We start from the raw sequence: 18,423 nt of genomic DNA, 5'->3' as shown, positions 1-18,423 counted from the left end.
TTGTACCGTCTTTATGTCTGAATATAAGGTGCGTCAAATTAATAACAGTTATCATAATTTCGTGTACCGTTTTTTAAACCCAGAATACGCTTGTACCGGAAGAAATTCTACGCATTCGAGTTTGAAGTACAAACAATTACTCATACTGAGTTATCAGTTCAAATGAACCCAAGCAAGACACCCGAAAATGGCTTTTTTCCACCCCATGAGGGCACTCTCAAAAAAGTAATCTATGTCGATTGCATCACCCTTGCCTGCCGCGAGCGAAGATCCGGTTCTCGTAGAACGCCCCGAACAAAGTTCAGTCCTGTTGTTGTTGTTTTGATACACTTTGAAACGGTTAAAAAAACAATGTTCTGTTTTCGTTTCAATCTCTGGTTGAACAACAACTCCACCGGACGGAGCAGCGTTGCGCGGAACAAGGCACGGCTCGTGCGAACACACCTCCAACTAACGTCAATTGACTACTGATTTCCCGATTAGGGCAACCAAAACAAAAACAGTGTTACAAACTGCATTTCACAACAATCAATAATGAAAACAACGTAAACAACAATCTATTTCTGTTGTAAAAATGATTTTGTATTTGGCGCTTCATAGTTACACTAGTTGCCCAGCGGCTGAACGCGAAATTGGAGGAAGGAAACCTTGGCTAACGCTTATTGTCCTATCGATCAGGTTCCGTAAGATTTGGGTAGGCTTGGTATGAGTAGATGTGGGGGCCCTTCAGCACCCTTTTTAGCGATAATAAATACATTTAATCGTAGATGATGTGTGAAATTGTTGTAAACCTACTGGAGAACAGGGGGAAAAACTTCTAGTCGTATATTGTAAAGTATTAATATCAATACGTGTAAAGGTCTGTTTTCATTTTTTTTTTTTTGGTGAAGTTACAATTTGGCATAAAGGCAAAAACGACGTCCGACTTCGTTTCTATTTCTGGAAATGGCACTTTGCGATGTGAGTGAGCAGCGCTGGTTACGATCACTCCGGTTGGGGTCGTTGTAGGACCAGGTCTATCTTGTCCCCAGCGGCCGCGATCAGAGGTACCGTCAGGCAACAATCGAAGTCCTGTGTTTTCGTTCCGTTGACCTAAAACAATATCATTCAGTGATGCGATCAAACTGGAAACAAGCCTCAGGTACTCACCTGCACAATCCTATCGAACGGTCGGAGCATACCGACAAGATCGGCCGGTCCCCCGCTCCGAATCCTGTTGATATAAACTCCCCGCTCGTACAGCCCGTCCGACACGGAAAACCCATAGTCATCGTAAACACGATCCTTGAACAGAGTCACATGCAACGTTCGGCAGTTCGTTGAGCTGGCGTTCGAGTTGGTTGACAGTGCATCCGTGATCGAGGGACTCCGGGGCCTCCGTTGAACTTTTGCGTAAACTACCTGCGGCTGGGGTTCATTGCCGATCGCCCCTTGACTCCTGGCTCCAACGCATTCCGTTCGAGATATCTGTAGCTCTACCACGTTCTCGAACTTGTGCAGTAGCTTGGTAGCTGTTGTTAGTGGAACCCCACGGACACTCTCCCCGTTGATCGCCAGCAAGCAATCGCCGACCTGCAGCTGTCCGTTGGTGTGAGCAACGCCACCCTCCGTTAGGCCACTAATTTTGATCGGTTTCTGGAGATCATCGCTACCAGCAAGAGTGATCCCTAGCGGTCCACCATTTGGTTCCAATCGCACACTGAAAATAATCTGCTGTATCTGATCGTCCAGCTCTCGATTGGCGACCGCTGCATTCCCCAACCCGACATAATTGGTACTGTTGATATTCATCGAAGCCATCTTGTAGTGCACGATATCATCGAAGCGATCCTCGTCCCCATCGCCGAGGAGCTGATTCTGGCAGTGCGGCAGATTCTCGGCACTGGAGGACACGTGGACCGGTGGCTGCTGCTGGGGCTGCTGGTGGAGGATCGCCTTAAGAGTCCCCGTACTTTGGGTCATTACATTCGCTCCGCTTGGCAGAATGTCGTACGTCGTCGGTCGGTTCCACATTGGTCGTCGCAGCAGCTGCTGCTGCTGATGTTGTTGCTGCTGGATGTGATCCTCGATTTGGAAGTAGTCCACGTTATTGTTGGATTTCAGGGAAGGCGATTCGTTGTATCTAAAATCGCCAAACATAGGTTAGATAGTGTGATAGTGTTGTAATGCGCAATTTTTTAAATAGTACCAAACCAGTATCGTAGTAGGTCATACTTTTTCGGTTGCATAGTTACATGTTATTCCAGTAAAAGAGTTTCAAGAGAACGGTTCAGTTTGATTTTCCGTCCAGTATATTCAAGAAGAAATATACAAGAATTCTAAACTAGCTGGAGAATTGCTTTCTGCCTTCTTACCAACCAACGAACCAGTAAAACACTGACGAAACTACCCATGCAGCATCAATCATAGTAACCCATGATTTAGCAGAAAAAAATTAAAGCTCTATCAAGTTCAACAAACGGTACCTCGCCGCGTTCAAAACGGACATCGTGCGGAACTTTGTGAATGCCGGATACGCCCGTTCCGGCATCTACAACATATTGGCACTATTGAACAACAATCAGAGCATCGAAAGAAAGCCCGGTTCCGGACGGCCGACGATTCTGAGCGACAAGAAGCTCCAAAGGATGTTGAAGAGGAAGATCGAGGGAAAAGTGAGTACAACGCTGCGTGCGCTTGGCAGGGAGGTCGATGCAACCGGCCCAACAGTGAAAAAGTACCTGGCGAACATGGACATACATGCCAGGAAGCGAAAGTCCCGTCCACTGGTCACGGAGCTGCAGGCAATGATGCAGCGGCAGCGAATGAATAAGATGGTCAAGTCGATTTTCCCGGCGAATCGTGACGTGGCGGTGCTGATGGACGACGAAACCTGTCTCACCCTGGATGGCAACGACTGGCAGGGCACTTCGTATTTTATTTTCCCCATGAAGGAAGTAAAGCTCCGAAGTGAAGTTTATTTCACACACCAAGTTTCCCAAGAACGTGCTGCTGTGGCTGATAAAGGGTGTGTCACATCAAATTGCATCACGGAAAAAACGCTGTAGAAATTCGCCCATTAGACCGATCCTTTTGAAAATTTTAGACAGTAAAATAAAAACTATTAAACAACTTTCGGCATTTTCTTTTTATTCATACTTCGAGCCCAAGCCCGTATGCCCGCACCTTCCTCTTTACCCCGTCCATAAGGTTCTGTACAACGTCAGGTTGTAGTTTTTTTTAACAGAAATCCATTTTCTCTTGAAGTCCGCCTCCGATTTGACAACTTTTGGGTTCATGTGCACCCGTGGCCGAGTGGTTAGCGTCCCACACTATCATGCCAGGTGTTCGAGTTCGATTCCCGTTCTGGCCGGGGGATTTTTCGTCAAAGAAAATTCTTCCGGCTTGCACTGTGGTCACGCGTATTCTAGAGCTTGCCACTCCAGAGTACATTTAAGGCGTGTTATTCGGCATCGAAATCTCAACCAAGTATTAATGAATGACGCTAGTTAATGAACACGTTGAGACGGCAAAAGTTCCACAGGGAACGTTAACGCCATTAAAGAAGAAGAAGTTGGGTTCTTCCGGAGGGCCTGCTTCTTAATCGCCCAATATTTCTCTATTGGGCGAAGCTCCGGCGCGTTGGGCGGGTTCATTTCCTTTGGCACGAAGGTGACCCCGTTGGCTTCGTACCACTCCAACACGTCCTTTGAATAGTGGCACAAAGCGAGATCCGGCCAGAAGATGGTCGGGCCCTCGTGCTGCTTCAATAGTGGTAGTAAGCGCTTCTGTAGGCACTCCTTAAGGTAAACCTGCCCGTTTACCGTGCCGGTTATCACGAAGGGGGCGCTCCGCTTTCCGCAAGAGCAGATCGCTTGCCACACCATGTACTTTTTGGCAAACTTGGATAGTTTCTGCTTGCGAATCTCCTCCGGAACGCTGAATTTGTCCTCTGCGGAGAAGAACAACAGGCCCGGCAGCTGACGAAAGTCCGCTTTGACGTAGGTTTCGTCGTCCATTACCAGGCAATGCGGCTTCGTCAGCATTTCGGTGTACAGCTTCCGGGCTCGCGTCTTCCCCACCATGTTTTGCCTTTCGTCGCGGTTAGGAGCCTTCTGAACCTTGTTTGTACGCAGGCCCTCCCGCTGCTTGGTCCGCTGGACGAATGAACTTGACAAATTCAGCTTATTGGCGACATCCCGGACCGAACTTCTCGGATCACGTCTAAACTGCTGAAATACGCGCTTGTGATCTTTTTCACTGACGGAGCATCCATTTTTGCCGTTCTTCACCTTCCGGTCGATGGTTAGGTTCTCGAAGTATCGTTTTAGTACTCTGCTGACCGTGGATTGGACGATTCCCAGCATCTTACCGATGTCCCGATGTGACAACTCCGGATTCTCGAAATGAGTGCGCAGGATTAATTCACGACGCTCTTTTTCGTTCGACGACATTTTTCCAAATTTACGAAAAATTGACAGTGAAGCATGGCCAACGTGATCTATACACTCTTATCTGATTATAAGCGAAAGCTGAAGATATAATTCCTAAAAATTAAATTTCTACAGCGTTTTTTCCGTGATGCAATTTGATGTGACACACCCTTTAATCAGCGAGAAGGAGATGTCAAAGCCGCTTTTTTTTAGCTCCGGCCGTGAACGGGGAAATTTATATTACGAAGTGCCGGCCGGACGTTGCGTCGTTCATCAAGAAATACCATAAGGACGAATACGCGATGTTCTGGTCGGCCCATTACTCGAAGTGATCGTTAGAGGAGATGGAGCGGCTGAATATCGATGTGGTACCCAAGTCGGCGAACCCGCCCGCAATGTCCAGGAATCCAGTACAGATGTACTGAACTTATATGCATTTCCAGACAATTTACGAAAAGGCGCATCAAGGGGTTTGAGTGGCGTTTGACTGTCTGAGCAAATGCAGATGTCAGACTTAAAAATCTCGATTAGAGATAAAATTAGATTTGATTCTCCTTTGTGATCAGGAAACTCCATCTACACCAGCGGATTTGTATGTTGGAAAGATTTTACCGCGTTTTCTACTCTCGCCCTCGTGGAATCCAATGCAGCAACTATGTTTGCGAGCTCCTACGCACTGAGAGACAATGTGAGACACCATCGAGAGCATTTTTTGTCACGATTATAGCTGGTATCAGAATGACCAGATCTAGATCCCGAGAAGTGAGTCTTGATCAGCCAGTCTAATACTTATGAGGGAGGTTGTGTGAACTAACCATCGTCCTTTTTAAAGGAACCTAGCCAGTTTAAGTGGTCTTTTACAAGAGTCTTACTGAGTCTTGCAACGATTGGGGTACTTTCACAGTTATTTACTCATGATTTTCGTTTAGATCGTCTTAATTATCTACTGCAGCGTGATTCATTTCATAGCCATAGAGCATGTGATTAGACCGCGCTCTACCATAAAAGAGACTCTCTTCTTCGACTTATTTGTTTAGTTAATAACTCAACTGCAAAAACGTTCCAATTTGAGTTTGCTATAGAATTCGATAGATGAGGTTCAGACCTATCTTCCATATTGTCAAATACAACGGGGAATGTGTTTGCAGCTAAGTTATGACCAAAAGAGAGAGTCGATGTAGAGAAATCGAAAATGTCACTTACACCTCTTTCATTTTGAGTCCCTCATAAACGAACAGGTAAATAAACAATAAGCAGATTGGTTGTCTCATTCCATCACATGCGAAGAGTGCAATGAAAGTTACGCATCACGGAGCTTATCTCCGTGTAAATGACGAAGGATGAAACACAAATTTTTGCATTACTCGAGAATTAATCAAGCAAATGAAACGAAATTTGGCATGTGGAGGTTTTTAGGGTGTAAGGAATGATTATATAGTGGTAGGACCCCCCCCCCCCCCATCTCTTAGGGAGGCTGCCATACAAATGAAACACAAATTTCTACATTACTCGAGAATTAATCAAGAAAATGGAACCAAATTAGGAATATTGAGGTATTAGGGTGCAATAAATGATTCTATGGTGGTTAAACACTCCACCCCCCTCTCCTAGGGGGAGCTGCCATACAAATGAAACACAAATTTCTGCATTACTCGAGAATTAATCAAGCAAACGGAACCAAATTTGGCATGTGGATACTGTAGGGAGCAATAAATATTTCTATGGTGGTTAGACACTCCACCCCTCCCTCTAAGTGGGGGCTACCATACAAATGAAACACAAATTTTGTACATTACTCGAGAATTAATCGAGCAAATGAAACGAAATTTGGCATGTGGAGATTTTAGGGTGCAAGAAATGATTCTATAGTGGTTGGATACTCCTCCCCCTTTCTTAGAGGGGCTGCCATACAAATGAAATACTAATTTCTGCATTACTCGAGAATTAATCAAGCAAATGAAACCGAATTAGGCATATGGAGGTTTCAGGGTGGAATAAATGTTTCTATGGTGTTTAGTCACTTCACCCCCCTCGCTAAGGGGGAGCTGCCATACAAATGAAACACAAATTTCTGCATTACTCGAGAATTAATCAAGCAAACGAAACCAAATTTGGCATGTGGAGGTTTTAGGGGGTACGAAACATTTCTATGGTGAATAGATACTCCTCCCACCTCTCTATAAGGGGGCTGCCATACAAATGAAACACAAACTTCAGCATTACTCGAGAACTAATCAAGCAAATGAAGCCAAATTTGGGATGTGAGGGTTTTCGGGTACGAGAAATGTTTCTATGATGGTATGACACCCCTCCCTTCTCTAGAATGGAGAGGGGGTCCCTTAAAAATGATACAAATATTTCAATCAAACATGACTTTGGAAAATTTTCGGAAAACTCTGAAGGAAAATGGGAAATTTCGAAAAATTCAATTCGCATATGTTCTACAATTACATATTGACAAGCGTTGTTAGTCCATTTGATGTTTGAGCTAACGAAATTGATCTTGATAGAAAAATTCTGTCTGAAAATGATCTGATATTATAATGTCGAGTTTTGGTAGAAGTACTGAAATTTTATGGTGAAAAATAATTTTAAAGGGTAGATTAGAAGATCAATCAATGAACAGTTCTGCGATTGGAGCCATGAACGTGCGCTTAGTAAGAATTCGTGAATGTGATAACGAAAAATAAATTTTGGACGGGACGAAGTTTGCCGGGTCAGCTAGTAATTATATAAAGCAGGGATAAGAAGTTTGTTAGAAGAATTGGAGTGAAAAATTATTTAGAAGACTGAAAAGATTAGATAAGATTCAAGAGATTAGAAGTTTAGAGAAAAGATGAGAAAACACTAAACGTTGTTGAACATTTGTAGAAATTGTTGAACAGAGAACTTAAAACGTTTGACCTAACAACCCAGAACTAAGGCTATTTTCAAATTGTATTATATTGCAGGAATTTTTCAACATACATCGTAATGCATCGAATTCCGGAAACTTAAGCGCTTACGATAATAATTTCAATTACTAAAAATGTTTACATATCATAGCATGGAAAATTACCGCTCCTACCAAGGCATTCATGTAAGTTATGAATCACAGAATTCCACAAAATCATGTTATATTTGTTTAAAATTTGAAAAAAAAATTTCATTGTGCCATGATCTCAAATCCGTATACTTTTGCTTTCCATTCCAGGCACATTTTGTCAGCAGCATTTCTTTGAAGAAATTAGTTATTGATTTTTTCTAGAGCTTACTATTTTATTGTTATTCCATTATAATCTTAAATCAAACATCAATAATGAACGAAAGTTGTTAATTTCCTTCAGTAAGAAATTTCATCGTTCACTTTGATCTGTCCTGATTGTGCTTTTTCTCTCGTACATGGCTTTGTGAAACACAAATATTTGTTTTGATTTAAGATATTTTTTTTCCATATCGTACATATACAATATTATACAATATTATAGTTTGAATATAATGAAAAGGTCTGGATTAAAAAGCCGTCCGGATTCAGAAGCTTTACGGTATAAAGTGTTTGTAAAATCGGAAAACTGTTGTATATTGCTGTCGCAACAATGGGTTTGGGTTGGAGCTAAAGTAAATATTCTCACCTGGTTCCATAAATGTAAGCATTATCCTCCGTGCTGCCGTAGATCAGATTGGTCTTCTGTTGTGCATCAAACAGAAAATCCGGCAGTGAGTTCCTCTTCACCGTAAGTGTGATATAATCATTTTTGCACTCCTTCAGCAGCAGATCCAAGTTATAGTGTTGTACCGGATGGTTATCCACCGCTAGCAGAACATCGCCGGCTCTAAGTGACCCCGTTCGATGCGCCGCACTCCCGGGTTTGACCTCCGAGATAACGAACGACCCATGGTTATTCCCATTGACCGTAATCCCCAGACCGCATTTGTTCTGTCGAATCAGTTTGATATTGAACACACCACTCGAAGGGATAACACTGTCCGCCATGTCGAACTCGAGCTCAAGCTCGACCCAATTCGTACTCTGGGGTTGATTGTGGTACAGATTGGCACTCGACTTCGGTCCGAAGTCTCCCAGCAGCTGCCGGACCGTATTCGCATCCAAACTGTACATTTTGTTCACCGCCAGGATGCGATCACCCTTCTGCAGACATCCGGACCGTTCCGCCACCGAGTCGGGAAGAACCTGGGCGATGATGAAACCACGACCGCACGGAGTCTTCGGCCCCAAACAGATACCGGAACCCTGCGAGCAATCCAGGACCAGCTGAATGGTTTCCGCCTTACAAAGTCCCATGTTCGGATGGAGTGTCCCGGCGGGCCCGCTGCCGTTTTCCGCCGGCTGCGGGAGGGAACTTTTGCGAACCAATCGACGACTTTTGTTGGAGGCGAGGTTCTTACGCGAGTCGACAGTGTTGAAGCCGTACTTCGGACTGGAACATGTGATGCCTGAAAAGAATGAGAACACTGTTTAACAAGATGGTATTTGCTACTTAAAGGGTGTGTCACATCAAATTGCATCACGGAAAACACGCTGTAGAAATTCGCCCAGTAGACCGATCCTTTTGAAAATTTTAGACAGTAAAATAAAAACTATTAAACAACTTTTGGCATTTTCTTTTTATTCATACTTCGAGCCCAAGCCCGTATGCTCGCACCTTCCTCTTTACCCCGTCCATAAAGTTCTGTACAACGTCAGGTTGTAGTTTTTTTTTAACAGAAATCCATTTTCTCTTGAAGTCCGCCTCCGATTTGACAACTTTTGGGTTCTTCTGGAGGGCCTGCTTCATAATCGCCCAATATTTCTCTATTGGGCGAAGCTCCGGCGCGTTGGGCGGGTTCATTTCCTTTGGCACGAAGGTGACCCCGTTGGCTTCGTACCACTCCAACACGTTCTTTGAATAGTGGCACGAAGCGAGATCCGGCCAGAAGATGGTCGGGCCCTCGTGCTGCTTCAATAGTGGTAGTAAGCGCTTCTGTAGGCACTCCTTAAGGTAAACCTGCCCGTTTACCGTGCCGGTCATCATGAAGGGGGCGCTCCGCTTTCCGCAAGAGCAGATCGCTTGCCACACCATGTACTTTTTGGCAAACTTGGATAGTTTCTGCTTGCGAATCTCCTCCGGAACGCTGAATTTGTCCTCTGCGGAGAAGAACAACAGGCCCGGCAGCTGACGAAAGTCCGCTTTGACGTAGGTTTCGTCGTCCATTACCAGGCAATGCGGTTCCGTCAGCATTTCGGTGTACAGCTTCCGGGCTCGCGTCTTCCCCACCATGTTTTGCCTTTCGTCGCGGTTAGGAGCCTTCTGAACCTTGTATGTACGCTGGCCCTCCCGCTGCTTGGTCCGCTGGATGAATGAACTTGACAAATTCAGCTTATTGGCGACATCCCGGACCGAACTTCTCGGATCACGTCTAAACTGCTTAACTACGCGCTTGTGATCTTTTTCACTGACGGAGCATCCATTTTTGCCGTTCTTCACCTTCCGGTCGATGATTGGGTTCTCGAAGTATCGTTTTAGTACTCTGCTGACCGTGGATTGGACGATTTCCAGCATCTTACCGATGTCCCGATGTGACAACTCCGGATTCTCGAAATGAGTGCACAGGATTAATTCACGACGCTCTTTTTCGTTCGACGACATTTTTCCAAATTTACGAAAAATTGACAGTGAAGCATGGCCAACGTGATATATACACTCTTATCTGATTATAAGCGAAAGCTGAAGATATAATTCCTAAAAATTAAATTTCTACAGCGTTTTTTCCGTGATGCAATTTGATGTGACACACCCTTTATCTTTGACACTTTAAAAATGGTGTTTACATAGCGTTTTATTATATGATTCATCCGGTGACGATCGTCGTCGTTGTCGCCGCTTAAATCATCATACTTTTCGTTTGGTCGTTTTCCCATGAGTTGTTATTATTTTTGCACGCTTCCACTCGCTCAATTTCCTGTTTTTAACCGGTTCATCATTTTCCCTCGTATGGAAAGAATTTTCCTCGGCTGCCACGCTCATAATTCGCGATTTATTTTCGCAACAAGCGGCTTTTTGCCGTGCAATTATTCTTGCGCTTAAGTTGGAGGCGGCCGGCAGGCAGGCTGCCTCTAGCTAGGATCATATTGCGTCACGTGACACTAGACGGTTCCCCGACGGTTTTATTAATCTTTCCCCCCAATTTGGTGGCTTATTACATGATTCAGTTTTAGTTTGGTTATTTTTATTTTTCCCCACCGTTTCGTTTGAAGTCTCCCTGTCACTTGATCTTCACTCCCAGATATTTCATTTCATCCACCAGTGCAATGGTGCTGTGCATTTCCAGGCCGATGGCGAAGAGACTTTTCCAGCACGCGTTCAAATTAATTAGTTCTGAAATACGTCAGCAGATTTGTGTGAGTTTTGTTTTTTTAGAATTTTATTTTGTCTTTGCTTCCCCACTCGGTCGTCTTTGTCGTCATCGCAGATGGAAGACTCATTTGACGCGGGATGCACTGCACAGCGGATTCGGTTGTCGTCCGTCGATTGTGGCTAAAGAAGATTCTACCAGGAAATCGAGGAGGAATTTTGTACCGTCATGCGAGGCTCCTTTGGGGATATCAAGCTTATCAAGTTATTTCTGAATTTGTATAAACCATTGTCCACTTAGAAACCGTGCGGAAAAAAATCACTTGTATTTCGGTAATAGAAAGATACACGATAAAGGTTAATCCATCAAAACATAATTGCCATCTTCCATCGAAAACTGATCATCTTCTTTGTACAACCTCAAGTTTGTCGTCTTGTTCGTGACAAATATCTTGGTTTTCATTCCATAGAAGCAAATATCTTGCCAAACCATAAACTTCCGAGCAAATGGCCTGGCCGGGTATGGAAGTAAAAAGTGCCACCAAACCAAATCATCCACCATATGGCAAATATTGAATAGGTTACTAAACAAGAAATTTTGACTATTTTTTCGATCCCCTATGAGGTTAAACATTGGATCTATGGTAAAAAACGAACTTTTCAATATTTTTCATGCCATTCTCGATAGCTTAGAGATAAAAATTCAAAAAAAAATACTGAAAGTGCATCTTACTATGGCGTATCGGAAAATATTACTAAAAAAATTGAATATAAAATATATTGAATATAGATTTTTTTTTTGAAGATTTAGAGATTCACTACTAATTTAATTTGTATTTAAATGTGTTTCTACGTCTTTTCTAGATGTGTGTGATTTTTCTCAGAATTTTAACAATATTGCCCGGTACAAAAAATATATATCTAAATTTTGATTTTCTTTTGAATTTTGAGACCCATTACAGGTTTAGTGTATATTAAAATTTGATTTTTTTAATTTAAACAGTTCTTCTTCTGTTAGTAAATCCTTTATCCTTTTTTCCGAACAGTTTCGATCAATCTTCGTTCGTTCTGTTCTCGTTTTTTCGATAAGTCCATCGTGCTCCTTCACAGCATGTCCCAAGAAAGATCATATACACGACATCCTGGACTTGATCTCCTATGCACGTTGGGTTGGTCCTGCACAAAGGTGTCGATTTCTCTGACCCTCATCATGATCGTGTTAAGGATACTTCAGTCAGCCCTCCTTTCTGGGTTAAACTATCGCTGGACTTTGGCAGGAACAGAGGATTGACCCCCGACTTTGCTGAGTCTCAGGTATTCCTCCATTACTGCCACTAGAGCCTGGTGTTCCTTCTAGGTTGAGTAATGGCGATCGCAGCACATTCAACTACTAGTGAACGCGTTGACTTGATCATCTGTCGTATTCATCGTTTTATTTTTTCGTTCTTCGTTGTTTTTGTTGGTTGTCTCCATTTTGGTTGGTCTCAGCTCCAAACCGCTATCTCCGCTCGTTTTACATAGTCACCGTTCTGTGATGGTTATGTATGCAAACAGTGAGGCCATACAAGGGTTGACACGGGTATTCATGGGGACCGTGTTTAGAGTCGGAACGGCGTAAGCCAGGAATGTTATATCTAATGCTAGTATCTAGTGCCTAAGCCTAGACGAGCTTCGAAGGTACTCGGAGTCCTGCCAATGTATTTACCGGGACGGAGGCACTCACCCTTACTCAGGGAGCAGAATAGCATAGCTGTCAGCCTTTAGCGTCGCATGTTATCCGTTTCCGTGTCATGTCCGTTTTCCATGTTATACCAGTATGTCGTAATCAGGATCTTACTTGCGTCGATCCCCACCCCTTTCGTGGCTGCTGTACACTCTCTCTATCTCTCTCCCTATCTCTCTCTATTCTTCTCTCTATCTCTCTCCCTATCTCACTCTATCTCTCTCTATCTCTCTCTATCTCTCTCTATCTATCTCTATCTCGCTCTCCGAAAGAGTTTAGAACATTGTGGTTCCATTCTCGCAAATATATATTTAGGAGTTATGTTGAAAAAGATTTGAAGACATGTGGGTTGAAACTCCTAAATATAACATGAGTAACTCCTAAACATATATTTTTACCATAATTATGTGTTTGGAAAACTTATTGGAAATTAGGAAAGTTGGAAAAAGGTTGTTAAATTCCATGAACATGACGGTGTAACACGACAAACATATATTGGAATTTTTGTTTCAAATATCTCGGGAATGGCTGCATTCAGAAGAAGATTTTTTATTCTAAATCACATCGGGATTCATAATTTGTAGCTAAAATTCATTGTTAATTGATTGAGCGTAGATTTTTTTTTCAAAATATATATTTTATTAAGGCACATATGGCGTTAGCCTGACGGGGCCGGGAGTTCAATATTTTGACAATTTTTGTCTTACGCCTATGTTAGTAATATGTAACCGATTACTCGCGGTTGGCTCGAGGTTAGTATTACAAAGATTCTCATAATTGGGATGTTGCAGTCTCCAGTACTCTGTATGTGTGGCCGATACGGGATACTTCCTAATGGGGTGCAACTTATCATTAATCAGCGACGCCTCCCTATTCTGTAACTCATATCAATCGTGGTGCGTCTCTCTTGACTCGAGCAATCCAGGGTAGAATAGTCACTGGGCGGTACAATCTTCAGCTCGTGTAGAGTTGTCATGAGATTGAGCGTAAAGGTACTGATCTATGATCTTATCCACCTAATGCAGGTGGCCAACCCCGTACCAGGAGAAACACCCTTGCAAAATAATGTTCCCTCCTTTATTCTTGAATATCTTCGTAGTATACTGTGGTATGTAAGCGCATTCTCTTTTGTGATGAACCCAAGTTTTTCTGTCCGAGCCCATGAGGTTTACCTTCGTCTCATCCGACCACAGTATATTTAGACACTGCTTTTCCTTCTCCGGAATGATCCAATCGCAGCGGTCCTTCGTAAACTTCAGACGCTTCGGCGTCAGCATCGGGACCTTTCGGGGGATTTTACCACCCTGCTCCACAGCCGCCGCTTAGCTGTCCGGGAACTCACGGACAAGTTCAGTTCGTCTCGGAGCCGTTGAAGGGATCTTTCTTGGAGGCTTGCTTTATGGCAGTCATCCTTCGCGGTCGTTTTTCTTGGGCATCGTTTCGGATTTTTTGCGGTCGTCGAGGGCATAAAACAAGAAGATTTTGGATCGTGTACTCTGCGATTTCATGCGACATTTTTCGGGTGACCATCCGTTGTGTTTCCGTGCAATTATGCGCGCGACCAATTTTTCGTTGAATGCAACTCGAATTCGATAATTAAAACCTTACACATTTCTTGTTTACATGATAAATGCTTACCAGGATTCGAAAAACACAAAATAACACCGAGAAACAATCAATTTTTTTCAAAAATCGGTCGAAACAACACTCGAAACAGCCGAAACGAGAAACTGGACCTAAATTTTGTCGCAACGGTTTTCAACTTTTGACAGCTTTCAGTTCGTCTTGCTGAAACGGGTTGCTTTGATTGCGTTAAGCGGTTTTCAACGTTGTCATACTAATATAAGTTATTTGATGCATTTCGCTTTAATGATGGTCCTGATTCTCGAATACACTACGAATACACTTCACGGTGGAAACGGAATGAAACGTATTCGCGATGACAATGGAACGGTGTCGACATCTGGATACGAGATTAGTTTCCCACTAAACTTATCATTATAATATCAAATTATATTCAGATGAAATTTTTGTATGAGACATTGAATACCAGTTTGATACGAAGAAGTTAATTTTCATTAATGATTTTTTATTTGAAAAGTGCTCATTCTGCCTGAAAATTCATCATTATCTTCGACACTTCACTAACTCGTAAAACGTAGTTCAATGGCATGCCGTTTATTTCGTTTCCACCGTCAAGTGTATTCCAGAATCAGGCCCGATACCTAAAGGGTGTGTCACATCAAATTGCATCACGGAAAAAACGCTGTAGAAATTCGCCCAGTAGACCGATCCTTTTGAAAATTTTAGACAGTAAAATAAAAACTATTAAACAACTTTTGTCATTTTCTTTTTATTCATACTTCGAACCCAAGCCCGTATGCTCGCACCTTCCTCTTTACCCCGTCCATAAGGTTCTGTACAACGTCAGGTTGTAGTTTTTTTTTGAACAGAAATCCACTTTCTCTTGAAGTCCGCCTCCGATTTGACAACTTTTGGGTTCTCCCGGAGGGCCTGCTTCATAATCGCCCAATATTTCTCTATTGGGCGAAGCTCCGGCGCGTTGGGCGGGTTCATTTCCTTTGACACGAAGCGAGATCCGGCCAGAAGATGGTCGGGCCCTCGTGCTGCTTCGATAGTGGTAGTAAGCGCTTCTGTAGGCACTCCTTAAGGTAAACCTGCCCGTTTACCGTGCCGGTCATCACGAAGGGGGCGCTCCGCTTTCCGCAAGAGCAGATCGCTTGCCACACCATGTACTTTTTGGCAAACTTGGATAGTTTCTGCTTGCGAATCTCATCCGGAACGCTGAATTTGTCCTCTGCGGAGAAGAACAACAGGCCCGGCAGCTGACGAAAGTCCGCTTTGACGTAGGTTTCGTCGTCCATTACCAGGCAATGCGGCTTCGTCAGCATTTCGGTATACAGCTTCCGGGCTCACGTCTTCCCCACCATGTTTTGCCTTTCGTCGCGGTTAGGAGCCTTCTGAACCTTGTATGTACGCAGGCCCTCCCGCTGCTTGGTCCGCTGGACGAATGAACTTGACAAATTCAGCTTATTGGCGACATCCCGGACCGAACTTCTCGGATCACGTCTAAACTGCTGAAATACGCGCTTGTGATCTTTTTCACTGACGGAGCATCTATTTTTGCCGTTCTTCACCTTCCGGTCGATGGTTAGGTTCTCGAAGTATCGTTTTAGTACTCTGCTGACCGTGGATTGGACGATTCCCAGCATCTTACCGATGTCCCGATGTGACAACTCCGGATTCTCGAAATGAGTGCACAGGATTAATTCACGACGCTCTTTTTCGTTCGACGACATTTTTCCAAATTTACGAAAAATTGACAGTGAAGCATGGCCAACGTGATCTATACACTCTTATCTGATTATAAGCGAAAGCTGAAGATATAATTCCTAAAAATTAAATTTCTACAGCGTTTTTTCCGTGATGCAATTTGATGTGTCACACCCTTTATTCTGAGACACACTGTAAATATAAGGGAGTTTGGCTTCATAATTGATCTGTCACACGGAATTCAAAGATCGATAACAACATTGCAAAGTAGCAAAATTTCGTGTCACTCATATTAATGTTTGTTCCAAGGAAGAAAGTTTCAAATTCCTACTAACCTCTTCTCCTAACCAGTGTATGGGCGGGCAGAATCTGTAGCTGAGTGTAACCTTTGGTGCAGTTAGCGTCCAGCAGCGTTGTCACTTCCTCCGGAGAGTAGGCACTATTCTCCACTATCGTTTCATCCACCGACAGAATCTGATCACCGACGGTAAGGGCTCCACAACTATAAGACAAAACGGGCGATTAAAGCATTCCGAAGCACATCTACCATTGAATTCCCCTAACCGATCCGCAATGCTGGCTGGCAGTATGCTGGCAATGTAAATTCCCGCCTGTTGCACTTCGTCCAGTTTATGATAGATATCGTTCTGATTGACGGCACTCGAGTAATTGCTCAAAATCAGTCCCAGCTTCTCGTTCATCGGCCGTTCGATTTCCAACAGCAGCGGTCCCATGCTGAATTCCACACTCTGCATCACCGATACGTCATACTCGATTGTCAGATTCGTATACCCGGACAGGTGCCCATTCTTCAAGATGTGCTGCGCCTCGGTCAGTGTTTTGTTCATCAGCGAGATCTATCCAAAAACAAAACAGAAAAGGGCAAAGTGATCATTCATGATCCCTCTCCGCGTTCAAAATGCATTCGTACTCACGTTATCAACCCGCAGTACCCGATCCCCGGGTTTGATCTGTCCCGTCTTGAACACCGGTCCATGCATTCGCACATTGGTAACGATCAGTGGGTACTCGCCGCCACCGCGCAGCGTCAACCCGAGGCAGCCATTCTCGCGCTCCACCGTGATCTGGGCCAGCTTTGTGGTCACACACAAACTATTCTGTGAGACTGGAGGAAAAATAGAAAACGAAAAGGGCAGTGCATCATTTGTCATTCGGTCGTCCCACACACGTCACACGTCGGATGACTGCCGCCGGGCTGCCTACTTACTGTACTCCGGATACGAATACTCGATCTCGACAACCGCCGACCCATCGCCGTGGGCCAAGATGCTGAACAAATGCTGATTGGTGAGGCCAATCGTGGAAATGCCATCGATCTGATGGATTCGGTCGCCCGGCGCCAGAAAGTCCGCTGCCGGGCCACTGATAGACTCCACCGCCGGTGGATACGACAGGTCGGTGCGCTCTGTGGAAGATATCCAAAATAAAAAGAGCAATTGAATTTGCATTTTTCGCCAATAACGCGAACACAAGAACGCGCCAACTATGTTCAATATCCCGCCCCTCATAATCGATTCGGTCATTAATTGGGCCTCTGACTGGCACACATTATGCACATTTTACGGCTTCATAAGTCATAATAATACTCCGCTTCGCTTCGCGCTGCCTGGCAATAAAAATGGTCATCCCACGGCTGTGTCCATCTGCTGGGCGGATGATCCGAGAAAGACCGTCCCACCGAAAGATCTACCTACTTGCGAACTTTACGCGCGTTCGCTTTTCTGTGGTCGCAATGAAAACTGCATTTCGAGCATTTTAATTGGATTAATCCAATTCGGTCTCTGTCCAGTTGGGAAAGACTACTCCAGTCAGTCATCAACCAATCGGAGTGATCTGAGTGTCTTAATTTAAACTAATAGCGTCGTTAAAATGTTAGGTTCGAAGAGGGGAAAATCAGTCGTAGGCGAAAGCCACTTTCAACGCACCCGCGTGCGGTATTTAATTTCAAAACACAAACAAAATTCACACTCGAACGGTATTTGTTTGATTGAGGTGATTCAGATGATCCATCGGCGTTTCAATAACTAACACTCACCTGCCAGTATTATCCCCAACGGTTGTCCCTGATCGCGGGGGATCGTAATGGTTGCATAAGTGGTTCCACGGTCCGCCGCCAGCCCCGAATCCTCTGACTGGGCCGGGCTCATCGCTCGATCGATTGCTGAAATTAGAAACACGCGCACATGTCATTTTGTTTTACTAAATACGGTAGCGAACAAATCATAATAATTTTTTGAAAATTTTGTAATTTTTTGTACTATCGAAATGCAATTTTTTATTTGTTACATTTTTTCTTTAAAGTTCATTAAGTCCATTTAAAGTACATTATTAGTATATAATTTTCTTCGTTCATCACAACGCATCGCAGTAAGGCTTGAAACATCTAGAATCTAGAATAACTGTTCATTTTATAGCAGCGGTCGTAGTTAGCGTATCTGAAATCTTTGGACAGCAAATTGTTCGGAAAACATGTATCTTTCGACGGTGAAAATGTCACGTTCATCCGTTTTGTTACGAAAAAGTTGTGCAGGATGGTAGCCAAGGGAAGAAATTTGATTCTGGACACTCACATTAAAAATCCGGCGTAGTCAGGTACTAATATCGCGAAATTGCTAAAAGTGGCTAAATCAATAGTATATGA

General features: G+C 43.7%; 1 protein-coding gene across 16 annotated transcripts in view; it reads right to left on the bottom strand.

Annotated features, from left to right (window-relative positions):
* Window positions 1-558: 558 nt before the first annotated feature.
* The window catches only part of LOC129762000 (glutamate receptor-interacting protein 2), a 119,731-nt gene continuing 101,866 nt past the window's right edge, over window positions 559-18,423 (bottom strand). For all 16 annotated transcript variants that reach the window (XM_055759934.1, XM_055759930.1, XM_055759926.1 and 13 more), the window contains 8 exons: window positions 17,818-17,943; window positions 16,990-17,187; window positions 16,697-16,887; window positions 16,326-16,618; window positions 16,097-16,263; window positions 8,024-8,846; window positions 1,150-2,122; window positions 559-1,092 (listed from right to left, as the gene is read on the bottom strand). In XM_055759934.1, the coding sequence (XP_055615909.1) occupies window positions 985-1,092; window positions 1,150-2,122; window positions 8,024-8,846; window positions 16,097-16,263; window positions 16,326-16,618; window positions 16,697-16,887; window positions 16,990-17,187; window positions 17,818-17,929 (2,865 nt within the window). In that variant the 5' untranslated portion in view covers window positions 17,930-17,943 and the 3' untranslated portion in view covers window positions 559-984. The remainder of the gene's footprint in view (window positions 1,093-1,149; window positions 2,123-8,023; window positions 8,847-16,096; window positions 16,264-16,325; window positions 16,619-16,696; window positions 16,888-16,989; window positions 17,188-17,817; window positions 17,944-18,423) is intronic.

The sequence above is a fragment of the Toxorhynchites rutilus genome, chromosome 1 (assembly GCF_029784135.1).
Source record: "Toxorhynchites rutilus septentrionalis strain SRP chromosome 1, ASM2978413v1, whole genome shotgun sequence".
Lineage (NCBI taxonomy): Eukaryota > Metazoa > Arthropoda > Insecta > Diptera > Culicidae > Toxorhynchites > Toxorhynchites rutilus.
The sequence above is the reverse complement of the archived record's forward strand: the minus strand, read 5'-3'. Positions and strand labels throughout refer to the sequence as shown.